The sequence below is a fragment of the Falco rusticolus genome, chromosome 3, assembly GCF_015220075.1.
Source record: "Falco rusticolus isolate bFalRus1 chromosome 3, bFalRus1.pri, whole genome shotgun sequence".
NCBI classification, from domain to species: Eukaryota; Metazoa; Chordata; class Aves; order Falconiformes; family Falconidae; genus Falco; species Falco rusticolus.
In genome coordinates, this window is record NC_051189.1 from 23,796,462 (window position 1) to 23,811,264 (window position 14,803).

Here is a 14,803-nt window from a genome sequence, read left to right on the forward strand (position 1 = left end):
CTAAACTCAGTTTTATATATTAAAGACCATTTCCATTTACAATTTCAGCAGAAAATATAAGCAACTTGCTTTCTAATGCAGTTGGTGGATGTAAAGTTAGCTCTTACTTTGAAAATAAAACTGCTCATATGTGTAGGTTGCTCTACAGGACTTTCTACTTCCTACCACATTGTAAAAGGCAAGAAAATAAATAGGATCTGAAAGTGGGTAGTGTTCAAAGATGCTGAAAACAGCTTTCTTAACATAGTCCTGATTCTATACTATCTTAAACTGTTTTCACACAATATGGACCAAACTGTGTGTCTTCTTCTGATCTGTCTGTTCTATGCAGCTAGCTCAAAGAAAGTGAGATCTGGCTGGTTTCAGCTGGACCATTTCCACAAGAAAAGCAGAATATCCCTGAAGGGAATAAAGCTGTTCTAATAAGCTCTTATTTCACTTGCTAAAAGAAACAGCAGAGAGTTGTCTAGAGAATTTCTAGGTTTCATCGTTTCTCTCCTTTTATTGTAAGAGTGAGGTTACAGCAGCTCCCAGAACACATGAAAGAAGGACAGGCTTGAGATAACTGGATTGTAAAGGAACACAACTGCTCCTGAAGAGCACTGCTTCACGCTAACCAAAGAGGAAGATTCAGCAGTGGATCTAGCCAGTATCACTGTCATTTTAAGGAAACGGCTCTTAATGTCTGTCAAGGGAATAGAGTTTATGATACAGATTATGTCTAGTGTTGAATGCAACAAAGCCCAGGGCTCAATGGCTTGCACCTTGTCCAAAATTTGCAACAGACAAATATTGGAACTGCCAACATCCATTTATTTTAACTCTTGACATGATGTATTACTCACAAAGCTTGCATGAAGAGAGAAAAAAATGTAAAGATGTATTACTGAAACTGACCTCTTCCATAGAAACTACTGTGTGACAGATGTCAGCAAAATCATTAATGGTACTGGCAACGTGGGCAGGACCCCATTATTCAGCAGTCACAGCACCAGAATTAAAGGAAAGTTTATCAGGACTGTATGGGATCTTTCATCTTGTGCACAGTTAAATTGTGGAGAACCTTGCACGGTGTTGCCAACATTGAAACAGAAATTAGTTCAAAAATAAATTTCCAGCATCATGAAAGTTTATTAAACATGTTAGGCTCCATGCAAGCTCTGGCTCATCAAGCCCCTGGGCTGCTGGAAACTACAAAGATGTTCCAGGAGGAGGTTTTCCCTAGATATGTCCTATCATACCCTTTCCCTAACCTTTTCCCTCTATTCTACCACATAAGGTCCAGGAAAGCTACTCTGATTTGATTTTTCAAATACAGACTAATATATGATATCACTAATATATGAGATCAGTTTTTAAAATTGGAAATATAATGTGTCAGAAAACCCAGTAACTTATAATCAGTTGATTGTGAAGCACTACTGTGAGAAGAGAATCAAGGCTATTTGAAAAGATAAGGATGAATTTTGGGATCCATACATCTTGGCTTTTCCCTGTATATCACAATATTCCAGCTGGAAAAAGTGACTACACAATTGCCATAAAATCATAGCTTTCAACATAAGGAGTACAGAAGATCGGGAAAATATATTATAAAAGAGTTTTTTGTAACAGCTGGCTTTCTGCTGAAGCAAATTTTTCAACTCCCACAACAGACATACTGGGTTGCAACTCATATTTCAGCATTCCAGCATTCCAGCAAAAAGAATTTTTGTACTGTCTCTTGAAATAATAAAGTCTGTTTTTTTCAGTCACTGGTATCATACCAGGGAAATATCAGCTGGAGCATTGGTAAAGACAGTAGTTCAGACAGATGTCATTACCATTCAGCTGTTACAGATATTCCCAACACAACAAAGCAGTACTGTATAACCACTTTGGTCTGAACCACATCTCTGAATCATGCACAGGTGCTTCTGTCCAATATTACAAATTCCATGAGCCAAACCACCTTGGAAATGCCCGTGGTTCACTTCAGCAGTAGCCCTTCACTGGCAGAGTAAGAGCAAATGACTCTTTGCACTGTTATATTGGCTTTTGCCACTACTCTAGTGGCATAAGAATATGGATGCCTGAACCAGTTTGCCAAAGGAATGATAAAATTATGAAAGATGTTGCTTTGGTTCTTCATGTACAAATGAGTAGGAAAAATGAAAAGCTGATCCTTTAAGAATTCCCCAGAAAACAAAAAAATTGCCAGTAGTCCCTAGTTTTTGTGTCTCTAGTAGTAGAAAAATAAATTCTCCATTTTTGAGCCTTTCTACTTGTAAAATATTCTTCACATTTCCTTCATATGTTCCAGCTTTATTTTACTGGTAGATTTGAAAATAATTTCATGAACAGTTTTCTATAAGTTCTTCTTTTTAGTGAAAAACTAAATTTACAACTAACAGAGATGTTAGTTCCAGAACTCGGAAAGATGCTATATCACATGCAGATCTCCTGCCTAATTGTGTTGATGTGAATTGACCTTATGGAAGTTATGGACACTGTGGAAGTTTGTTGGTGATGTTGCTTTCCTCCAGTGAGAAGGAAATTAAGTGCACAAAACTAACAAAATGCATAACCTTAACACATGGCTTTCGTCTAGTAATTTGAACACTCTAGTTTGAACACTTGATAATCAGACAAAAATCTAACTTGGAAGTGACAGAAATAAACCTGTATGTAGTCATTATTCCATAAAGGACATAGGCAAACAGGAAACTGAACCTGGTCTCCCCAAGTCTTATACATGTGCTGAAAAGGATACATCAGAGTATTTTAAGAACAAATGATCCACAGTTTTAATGATGCTGTAAATTAGATACTCGCTTTGACTAGATAAAATCAAAACTTTCAGTCAGGTTCTTAGAAACACCAGTGCATCTGGACTAAGAAGGGAAGCATCCATCACTTGAATCGTGGTGATTGGAGGGGAGTGTTTTCAGATCTCGCTTTTAATGGAGAAAATATGCCTGAAAAAGTCTTTCTGGCTGATGTAAAGAATGCCTACTGAAAAGAGGAGTCTGAAAAGAGGTTGAATGAGTACTTTGATGAGTGAACAATTATGGGTCTATTACACTAAGTAAGGCATCTTGCTGTTCTGAGGTACTTCTCACTGATGGTCTTAATGAATTGGTCTTACTGATGGTCTCAATGAATTATTTAATTATTATTTTCAGTCAAGTGTTGGCTTAAGTGCTATCTGTCAGAGGGACTGCACTCCTGAATGGCAACCCTAGAGTAAAAATGGGCTACACCTGCAAGCTGACTACATAACAGCAGTTTCTGATAGTTTTGATGGAAAATGAATTCAAATTTTTGTGATTATTCACTTAAATTATTTTTCAGTTTTATTGTCTTAAACGATAAAAAGTAGAATGTCTATTCAAATAAGTAATTATTTTTCTTTATGATACACTTGAAATACAGAATTATAGAGCCGGAAAGGGTCTCAGGATGTCATCTCACCTTTCCAGCCTGCCTCAGGAAAGTGAGCACCACAACTCCACTTTCCTGACAGATCCTTGTCCAGTCGGTTCTGTGATGGCCTGTGACAGAGACCAATGTCCCAAATGACATCTTCCACTGCTTCACCAAAGCCTTCCTGATGGCTACCCTAAATGTCCTTCCTGTCATTCAACCCCATTACTTCTACACCTGTCCAGTGCTGCCACGGAGAACAGAGAAACTCTTCACCTTTGCAAGCAGCCTTTTATGTATCTGAAAACTGTTATAATGCCCATTCCCCTCCACCATAGCTATCCCACCTTTTTTTTTTTTTTTTTTGGGGGGGGGGGGGAGGGGGAGGGGGGCATGACTTGCAAACCTCACCCTTGCTGTTCTCCTCCAGTTTCTCTCTGATCAGTGAATGCTTTTAGCAAAAGTCACCCGGAGCAGATTTCTATACCAGCAGGTGCTGAGTAGAGAGGTTGCTGCAGGTGTTGCAATACGGTGATATGGTATATGTCCAGCTAATGTTCAGATAAAATATGGAAGATTACCAATCTCCAAAAGATGAACTGTGAAATAAATGTTAGAAAGGTACATAACTGGATGCAGCTGCATGCAACAGGTGATTGGGGGTCAAAAGCTGGTGGCAGGACAAACAAAGCCACATTTTGCACGCAACAGAATCCCCCCTCCTGGCGGGCTCTGCCGCAGAGCCGGCAGCCACCCGGCCAGGCGAGGGGTAGGTAACAGGCAGCAAAACCCACAAATACGCAACAGCAAGTGTTTAAAATTTGCCAGCAATAACTGTTTCGTAGAAGAGGAAAAGCAGTCAGGAGGTGGACCTAACTGTTGCGCTGTGTAACTGAGGAGCTACGAAGCCGGCACAGGACGGTGGCAAAGGCACCCCGGAGTGTTTCTGAAACCACGCTGGCTGCAGCGCAGTCTGGCGTACCTCGGCCAGCCTTTACAATGACTTTTACTTGAGTGACTTCAGACTTGCGGTCGTGGGAGTAGCGTAAGCGGGGATACAGCATCTATTTAGAAACATGTTTGGTTTTACGTATGCTAAAGGGGGGGCGGCTTCAAACTCGCCCAGCGACTGCCCTGGCGAAGTTCGCAGGTCTGGTTTGCTGCCGGAGGGAGCCCAGCAGGGCGCAGGGGCGGCCGAGCAGGCAGCGACCCCCGCACCGCCCCCCGGCCCCGGGCATCGCGCCTGCCACCGCCGGGGCTGGGGGCTGGGCCGGGGGCGGGGGCGGCTCAGCCCCGCGGCGGGGAGGGCGGCAGCGCGGCCCGGCCCGCCCCCGTCCGCGCAGCCCCCCCGCCGCCGCCGGCCCCCCGCAGCACATGACCCGCCATGGAGGCGCTCCGGCGCTGCCCAGAAGTTTGGAGCCGGGGGAGCGGGCGGAGGCTGCCCGACAGGCGACGGCGGCGGGCGGCGCCCAGGTAAGGCGGCGGGGCGGCGGGGGCGGCCGGCGGGGCGGCGGGGCTGGCGGGGGGCGCAGCCGCGCCGAGGCGCCCGGTGCGCGGCCGCTGCCCCAGCGGCGCGGGGGGCGAGGGGCGGAGCTGCGGGGCAGGGCCGGGCGGCGGCGCAGCCCCTGGGTGGGCGCGGCGGGGCGGCCCCTGGTGCCCGGGGACCCCGCTGAAGCCGGGGTGCCGTGGCGTGTCGCCCCGGTCGGTTCCCTCCAGCCCCGGCAGACGGCAGAGGGTGCCGGGCGCTTCCCGACGGCCCCCGGGGCGGGCAGCGCGCCGGGTACCAGCGCCCTTCCCGCTGTGTCCCCACAGGCGCGGGCAGCGCCGGGCTGCTCAGCACCCTGCCTGACCTGCACCTCGGATGGAGGCGTCGCTCGGAGGAAGCAGGGACGGTGAGGTGGCCCTGGGACGGTAGCCAAAGCGAAGTGACACCTCTCTAGTGTGGCCCGGCCGCCCGCCCCCGGCGGGGCAGGCTGCTCTGCACTTCTGCTGTGTTTTTGATCCAGGAGAGTGTGGGCTGCTGCTGGCAGCTACAGGATGAAGTCGCCTCCCTGCTGCATGTCTCTTTCTTCCCAAGCATCCCTGGAGGAACCGGGGAGTAGCACGTCCCTGGGCTCCCTGGACTCCAGTGTTTTCTCCAGTGAGGAAGAGCAGGGGCCTGTGCTCCACAAGGTCATTCCCTCCTTAGACTGCTTTACTATCAATGTGGGAGGCAGCCGCTTTGTGATGTCCCAGCAAACTTTGTCTTGCTACCCTGACACCCGCCTTGGCAAACTGGCCGTAGTGGTCTCTGCTGCTCGGGATGTGGCCTCTGGCCTCCTTGAGCTTTGCGATGATGCCAACCTTGTGGAGAATGAATATTTTTTTGACCGGAGTTCACAGGCATTTCACTACATCCTGAATTACTACCAGACAGGGAGGCTGCATGTGATGGAGCAGCTTTGTGCACTCTCCTTCCTGCAAGAGATCCAGTACTGGGGTTTGGATGAGCTCAGCATCGATTCCTGCTGCAGAGACCGGTGAGTTGTGGGAAGATGTGGCATGCGGGATTGTGGGCTGGGTGAGCTCAGCGTTGACTTGTGTGCAGGGACACTCAGATGAGAGATTCAGCAGTGAGGGTAGGCAAGGCAGCAGAGCACTGGGAAAAGTGTGCTCACAGCTGGATGAGTTCAGCCCTGAATAGTGCTCTAGAGGTGGATGCATGGAAAAAAATGGGAGGAGATGTGTTGGATGAAGTCACTGTTGACCTTTGCTGAGGGTCCAGTTGGCAGTGGGGTGAGGATAGCGAGATCCTATACAGGAGCAAAGTCTGAAAGCTCAAAATGTTTGGAGAGGACAGTGTCGGAGATGAAAAAGGTTGTGAGAGATGTCCCTTCAGCCATCCAGTTTGAGGTTACTGTAGCTAGAGGGATTGGACGTGAAGTCAGGCACAGTGCTGGGAGGGTTTGGAGCCTCCCCACCCCCCACTTTTCATTCTGGAGGATTTCCAGATCCAGGCTGGAGAGGCAGAAGGAGGGGTGGTCACCTGCCAGCCTGAGTGTGGGTGGCATGGCTCCAGGAGAAGCTGTGATGGGAAGCATCACACATGGATGTAGCAGCTTACAGGGAGGGGGCAGCAACGGCAGGAACATGGCTCACTGGGCAAAAATCTAACAGCCAGCTTGGGAAAGAGGTGGGTTTTGACTGAACCACACCCAGGACGTTTCTGTTAATTCTATTTGCAGTTAATTTTAAATTTTTTCCACCATTTTTAATGTTACTGGTTTTATTATTAGTATTGAAGAAATGAATTCTCTGAAGAGTGTAACTGCTGTTTATCTAAAGGGATTATATAAAAATTATTAGAAACAAAGAAGCAACCCCACCCCAAAAGGGTACTGCAGTTATCCTACCCCAGTTTCTGCAGCTGAGAGAGTTGGATACTAGGTTTCATCTTTTTCTTATCCTTCCCTGGTAGGTGTAACTGAAAGCTTCTACTTCTTTGTTGGTACAAGGCATTTGCAGGAGTTTCTGTGTATCAAACGAAAGCAAAATTGCATAGCCCCTTTGTCAAGGCTTGAGATTTGCAGCAGACAAGAAATACAGATAAAAAAGAAAAATATTTTTTTTCAGTGTACTTTGGGAATGGTTTTGTTTAATGAAATTGTTCTGTAAATATACCGTTGCGCTAATAAAACCCTCAACTGTGCATTTACAATCTGTAAGTTTTACTTGGCACAGATGCATGTACACTTCATTGTGTGTGGACCCACATATTTAAGGAAAGAAAGAGAACTTGTCATCTTAGCATGTATTGATCAGAACTTCATGAAATGCATGACTTTTGTTATGCCTTTCCTGTTAGTATTGGAAATACACAGAAACACAATAAAAATGCAATATAATTAATAAAAATGAGGACAATTCAAAAACAGAGGGTCTGGTTGTTCCCAGATTGCTTACAAGAATGCATGTTAGATCCCACTGTAGTCAACATGATCCATATGAATAACACTCTATCAGAATAAAATTACTCTGCACATACAAGCTGTCATTGATGTGAAATGGGGCAACAGAAGTATCAGGACAGTGGAAACATGCTGCAGGGTCTCAGTTAATAAAATCTTCAACCATACGCTTGACATCAGGGTTTTCTGAGCTCATGTAAGGTACACTTTGACATGTACCCTTATGCCTTGCATAGCAGAGAAAAACATATGCCTATTGGTGTTAAAAAATTATTTGTGGGGGTTCCTGTGCAGGTACTTCAGGAGAAAGGAGCTGAGTGAAGCCTTAGACATCAAGAAAGATGCAGAAGAACTGGATGCCCAGGATGAAGAAGAGGACTTTTCTGGTAGCCTATGTCCCAGTGTCAGACAGAAACTTTGGGAAGTTTTGGAAAAGCCTGGCTCCTCTGCAGCAGCCAGGACTTTCGGCACTCTGTCCATGGCTTTCGTTGTTGTGTCCATTGCCAACATGGCTTTGATTTCAGTAGAGCTAAGCTGGCTGGCACCACCACTACTGGATGCCCTAGAGTACCTGTGCATTGCATGGTTCACAGTGGAGTTTGTTCTGAGGTTCCTGTGTGCACGGGATCGGTGTCGTTTCCTAAGGAGTGTGGCAAACATCATAGACCTCCTTGCTATTTTACCTTTCTACATCACCTTGCTGGTGGAAAGCCTGTGTGGTGGGGAGAGCTCCCAAGAACTGGAGAATGTGGGGCGCATTGTCCAAGTTCTGAGACTGCTCAGAGCCCTGCGGATGTTGAAGCTGGGAAGACATTCAACAGGTACTTTCGGCCATGGCACTGGTACTTCTCATTTTTGCTGCTTGCAGCAGTTGTCCCTGGGCGCAGTTGTCAATTCTGTGTGCATTTCTGCCTAACCTCTTTCATTCAATCAGCAGTAATGGCTTGTGAAAATCATACTTTTGGACACTGAGTGGCAAGGGCCTTCTCTGATAAAATTTAGCTCTTCATAAAGCCAGTGCACATGGTTTGCATAGAACATTTGCAAAAACAGGCCCCAAACTTGCACAGTGTAAATCATCCACCAGTCATTCACAATGTCATAAATTTACAAACATATATTTGAATTGATTTTATTAGGGATGAAGCAAGGGAAGAAGCAGAGATCATTGGCCCACAATTTTTGTATTATCAAAGGCCCACTAATGACAGCTTATCATTATCGGTCACAATTTGGTTTGTTAAAAGGTATATGCAGAGAAATATGTCATGATTTTGTACATCATAGATCCTGAAAACAACTGTGGTAGAGACTTTTTCAAGAAAACCGTTTAAACTGAATCTTAGCAGGCAGTGGGTTAAGGGGCTCTTGCCCTGTTGAACGCACTGGTATCTCTGTGGTGTGTGGAACGCAGCAGGGGGCTGCTTACTGAGTTGGACCAAGGTGTAGCACAGAGCAGCAGTGTCAGGTTCTGCCAGCGTTCACCTGTTGGTGTGGAGCTCTCACCACACCTTCTTCATACCATGATATTGTCCAGCATGTGGAATTTTCAAAATGATTGAAGTATGTTCCCCACTTAAATCAGTGCTGAATATGGAGATGAATTTGACAGAAATGTTCAACTGACACTTGGAACTTTGAAAAATTAGATCCTAATAGTAACTTATGCTCTTTGTCCTGCAATATTAGACTATTCTGAAGACAGTGATGATCATTCTTGTGTGGCACTCTGTGTACCCTTCCAGGATTTCCTGCCATGAAGAAGGAATGGGCTGATGCCTCTCCTGTTTTTTTGGAGAGCCATTTCCACCGTCTTTGTGATCTGGCCCAAATGCAGCAGGCATTACAGCGTGCTCACAGTAGCGGAATCTTTCTTTCTTTTGTCTCTCTTTCTTTTTGTTCCCACTGAAAGGCAGTGAACCTGCCTACCAATGTCGGGGAGCAGCTTTAATGCATAGTCATAGTGATTTGGGAAGTATCTTAATCTTACGTGCCTACCCTAGATTATGCCTATACTGATGCATAACTGTCCCTTAGAAAGCAGTTGAAAGGATGCTTGTAATGATTCGGTCTGTCAATGAGATTGTTTTGCTTCATTATAATTTTTGCAGGGTTCGGTGGGATATTTTTTTTTTTGTGCAAGAAAGGCTGCTACCCACGTTTGATGGTAGCTGTAATGTGCATGCATTCCTCTCTAATTTTATTTTGAAAATAAGAAAAAGATTTTAACTCATCTCAGCACTTTAGTGCTGAATAACAAAATAGTGATCCAAAAGTGTGTTGATTCCAGTTCTAAAGTTTCCAGTTCATTGCATTTTTCTTCAATAGCTCTTTCTATCAACTTGAAACCAGATGTTTCTATAATAACTGCTAATTTCAGGTATATTAACTTTCAGAGGTGGCCTAAACTTTTGTGTCTATTTATTCTTAAATCCATTAAACTATTCCACAGTTTATATAGCAATACTGAATGCCATTAATATTGAGTTTAGTAATTTCATGTTACATAGAAGTGAATTATTTATGTAAAAATCTAGTCTCCTAATCTGAAAGTGAGCTACCATCTTTCTAGTGGAACCAAAGTACCAGTTCCAACACACCAGAAGCAACATACATATGTATTTAAATCATCCAAAGCAGCATTACTATCGCTATGCTTACTTCTTTGGTAGTTCAGTTGCTGCCCAATTCGGCCCCAAAGACTAAATAAAATCTGTATAATTTTTAATTAAATGCAGAAATTAAATAATTAAATGCAGAAAGTCATTGTTTCAATCTTCTGTCAGAGGAAATGCTGCTACTAAATTAAAATGTAGTCCTAATAAATCAAAATAGAAGCATACACTCGCAGAGCTGAAGCCCTGCTCCTAACCACTATTGGCATGTAGCAGAAGGTTTTGTTAAAATGGTTCCAAACAACAGCTGCTATACAAGGTGAACCCCATAACTACCACACACCGAGACCACCCTCCTTGCACATACCTAGGCAGTCCTGATAAATCTCTGTGTTCAGGGGTGGCTCTCGCAACACTTCTGCTCTCTTGCTTTGGATCTGGCAGCTTAAAGCTACCTCCCAGCAAAGCTTCTTTCTGACTCCTGCACTCCCAGGCCAGACAAAGCTTCATGCACTGCTCACCTGTTTTATGTGGCAAGAGGAGTGCAAGATCAGAAGAAAAGAGATGAGAAAATTTGTGGCTGCAGGCAGCAGCTCCTCTTTCACCAAGCTGGGGTGTTCACAATCACAAGGAGAGCGTCTCTGTAATACTGTGCAGACCCATAGCAAAGTTCGGGTCACAACAGCAGCCTGGGGCAGAAATGAGTCAGGAAAAAACATATCCATTCTTTTCTTCACTTTAAAGGAATGGCAACTAAACCCTTATTGTGGAGAAGAGACAGATAAAGAAATGAAGTGGTAATTTCTGCCCCTTTGAAAGCTGAACCCAGCTAAAAGGAGGGATGTCATGCCTAGAAATACCTGGCCTAGACTGGTGTGAGTGTGTAATTATTTATGCAAAGTGCTTCTTTCATCAAGGAACAACTGAAAGACCAGTAATACCTCTATCCAGAAAATGTATAGCTAGAGGGTGAGATCACTCTTCTGAGATATCAAAATTATGGATCTGTGTGGCTTCAAGAATAGGTGAGAACTGAACCTTCATTTCTCACATTCTCTGATGCTCCTCAGCTGTTGCCTTACTCCTGGGGCCATGTTTTGTGTGAAGCTTTGCTGGTCCTCCTCTGGGAAGCACTTACAGATTGATTCCTTGAGAGGAACTAGGATGTGAGCATTTTACTTGTGATGGCAATGGACATATGTTTGAGAGAAGGGTGTAGCGTATGTTAGGATGAGATGCCTCTGGAGACAGGAAAAAGCAAAACCTGAGCACATTTAGTGCCAAAAATTTAGGATGATTTGAATACTGTGTGTAAACTGAAGCTCATCAGTTTGTTTTACCAAGTCTCCTAGGGCAGTAGAGAGATGGAACCTGACCTGCATGGCAGAAACATTTCCCGTTCCTCCTGCTGGCCCCAGGCTGGATCTGCTTGCCTGCCCCATGCCAGCTCTGTTACCACACCTTAGCACCTTCCAGCACAAGTAACCAAGCTGTTACAGCTCCTGGCAAGGAGTTCTCATGGGAAGTCATAAGACTTGCTGAGGTGTCTGTGCTGGAACAGACCTAGTTTGGCTGTGTGCTAGGGCTCAGAGTCTTGTTAAAAAGTTACAAAATAATATAACAGAATACATTATTCATTTGAATACACCAACTGATTCCCACTTAGAATGAGCTGTGAAGTCCAATAACATGTCTGATTCATAGATATGTCTAAAAATGTCTCCTGACTTCATCTGGAGACATGAGGAGATGTGTCTGTTTTAGGTGAGGATAATAGAATTAAGAATAATTTTAAAAAATCTGACTCCTTAACAGTCAGTATAATTAACCATAGAAAAAAATACTTTACTGAAGGTGTCATCGATGTGATACAGAGTTAGCAGTCACTGCCCTGTTCCTCCTTATTTTGACGTGGTTTGTATGAGAGTTGCACTGGGGTTTAGCTATAGTATTCTCAAGACCCATCATAAGGGGCAAGCCTTGGCATTTATAGTACTCATTTATGCTGTGAAAGGAAGTGCTACAGAAGTAATTTCAAACTGGAATATCTTCTTCCTAGGTCATCTGAAAGGACTTACACTTCTACCTTGTTCAGTACGAAGTTTTACAGGACAATGGATGTTAGTGATTGCCTTGGAAGATGGGAGTTTGATCTGGATCATTGCAGTTCTCTCACACAGCTTTTGCATTGCTCATATTAATGCATTTTCAAAATGTGGAGACAGTCATATTAACAGAGAAAAAAATACACTGATATACCTTATTCCCCCTGTATTGCAGATTTAAGCCGTATCATCATCATAAGCATTCTAACCAACAGGTCATAGTTATAGCACTGTAAAACCTGGATATGGGCAAGTCCTTAACTGCAGTTGGTAGAAGAAAACATTTAAAAAGGAAACATTCCCCACAAACTCTAGTGGGTACTTCCATTGTTTGCTGTACATGAACAAAAACTTTAAAACCCATTAGACCTGAAGGGGTAAAGAAAAAGCCAAAAGCAAGAAGAAATTTTAACACCTTGTGGTTTGAGATTGAAGGAAGGAAAGCAACTCGAATTGTTTATTACTCTAATGGGCATATGAAGTCTGCAAGCAGAGGCAGAGCTCCAATAAGCTATTTTACGAACACCGCTGTACCCCATGAAGAGTAATTCATAAGCATTGTGGTTTTCTCATTTATTAAAGAAAACAGCACATTTTTAAAGAAAAGTATTAAAAACTAAGCCAAAGTCACTTTTGATTCAAAGGGTGATTTCAGACTCTCATGTGTCTCAGCTGAGTTGGTACCCTGTTATCTTCTCTCTTTATGTATGCAACATTTATCCGTTGCACTATTTATTGGATTTACTTTCCTGCTTGTTTTGTCAGGCAGTCTAGCCTTGAAGCAGCAGCTTTAAAAGGAATGGGTCATGGGTTGTGGAGAGTGGTCAGCTGCACGCAGACTCCCTGGGCTGCTCACGGGCAATAGGACTGATGCAATATGTCAGTGAATTAACGGAATACCATGTTTGCATTGGGAGGCTTTGCTTTCTCCAGTGCTGGCACAAGTGCAGCTGCTGGTGGAATACTGTATTTGTTTTGATGACTACAGATGGAGATATTGATAGGTTTTGGAGGTGAAGTGGGATCAAAGAGAGGCTGGGAGAACTATAAAAGGATTGAAAGCAGTCCTGAGTGAAGACAAAGTTACTGAGTGACTAAACTGGGCTCTAACCACACACCTGGGAACACAAATTCAGTAATGGAGGGATGCTTGATCCAACAGAAAAATATGACAATGACTGGAAAACAGGAGGTTGGCACATTCAGGCTCAGAAATAGGGAGCAGTGTTTTTAGTGTGTTTTTAAATGCTTGTTTAGATAGCTTATTAAAAACTGCTAGATCTTCTGTTATAGCCAATTAGTAAATCAAGATTGGTTAGTTTTTCTAAATCATGTGTACGTAGTTCAAACAATAAGTAATGAGGGGAATTTTTATGCTCAAGGAAATGGAGATGATGTCGGTGGTTCAGTCTAACATTTCAATCTGTTTCTTTAAAATCACATTTTCCCATTAGTGTTGAGAGCAGCACCCCTTTTTCTTAAGACACATTCACTAGCAGTCAAAGAAGAACGTAAGGCAGTGGCTTTAACTAAGAGATGTTTTGCAGAGTTACAACAACAACTACATAAATCAACCTACTGACAGCATTTCTTGTCTTTCAGGCTTGCGGTCTCTTGGAATGACTATAGCACAGTGCTACGAGGAGGTTGGCCTTCTGCTGCTTTTCCTCTCTGTAGGAATCTCTATATTTTCCACTGTAGAGTACTTTGTTGAGCAAGGCGTGCCAGGCACAACTTTCACAAGCGTACCTGGTGCTTGGTGGTGGGCAACAACTTCCATGACAACTGTTGGTTATGGTGACATTAGACCAGACACTACCATTGGTAAGGTAGTGGCCTTTATGTGTATACTGTCAGGAATACTGGTTTTGGCTTTGCCAATAGCTATAATAAATGACCGTTTTTCTGCCTGTTACTTTACACTGAAGATAAAAGAAGCTGCCCTTCGGCAGCGTGAAGCTTTAAAGAAACTCATGAAGAACTCATCCAGCGATTCAAATATCAATGTTAATTTGCGAGACATATATGCACGCAGTGTCATGGACATGTTACGGTTAAAAAGCAGAGAAAGAGCAAGTACAAGGAGCAGTGGAGCAGATGATTTTTGGTTTTGACTTTTATTAACCTTGTATAGCAAATAAACTCCTTCAGAAATGTAGTATTAAGCATCTTTTTTTAATTATTATTCACCACATAGTGTATTTGCTTTTCCAGCTGGAGTTTTACTTACTTGGACAGACTGAGATAACTATTGTATACAAAAGGAAGCTCTGAAGCCTGCTTCCAGAACAGGATTGTGGTGGGTGAGATGGGAAATAATGGGTCCATCAAAGTAAAATAGCGATGTAAACACTTGTCTATGAATCTTATGTCCTTGCTAATGTATAATAATAAAGTCTTAGTGAAAATTGTGATGGTGTTTTGAATTGTAAAGTCCTATAAGATTTGTATTTGCATAGGGAGAACAAAAGTCAAAGATTAAGAAAAACTGAAAAGGGAAGTCTAAGGAAGTGAAATGTTGAATAATTTTAGGATTACATTCCCATGACAAATTTCAGCTTGACCCCCTTTCTTATCCCCATCTTCTACTCCATTTGTCTGAAAAAGAGGTTACTAGACCTTGGTGGGATGTAGAATTTCCTCATTTGAAGAGAAGCAAACGGCTACCAGATACATGGTGGGTGTCAGGAGATAGGTGAAATTATTAAGCAGATGCAAGATCTGCAGCAAT

At 43.5% G+C, this 14,803-nt stretch overlaps 1 protein-coding gene across 2 annotated transcripts; it reads left to right on the forward strand.

Moving 5' to 3' along the window:
* The first annotated feature begins 4,700 nt into the window (after nucleotides 1-4,700).
* KCNV1 (potassium voltage-gated channel modifier subfamily V member 1) lies at nucleotides 4,701-14,483 on the forward strand. 2 transcript variants are annotated; one of them, XM_037382174.1, is made up of 4 exons: nucleotides 4,701-4,878; nucleotides 5,818-5,924; nucleotides 7,647-8,173; nucleotides 13,675-14,483. In XM_037382174.1, the coding sequence occupies exons 1-4, from the start codon at nucleotides 4,780-4,782 to the stop codon at nucleotides 14,184-14,186; spliced, it is 1,245 nt and encodes a 414-aa protein (XP_037238071.1). In that variant the 5' UTR covers nucleotides 4,701-4,779; the 3' UTR covers nucleotides 14,187-14,483. The 2 variants fall into 2 exon arrangements, with proteins under 2 accessions (XP_037238071.1, XP_037238070.1); XM_037382173.1 differs by having other exon boundaries at nucleotides 4,769-4,878; nucleotides 5,218-5,924.
* The last annotated feature ends 320 nt before the right edge of the window (nucleotides 14,484-14,803 follow it).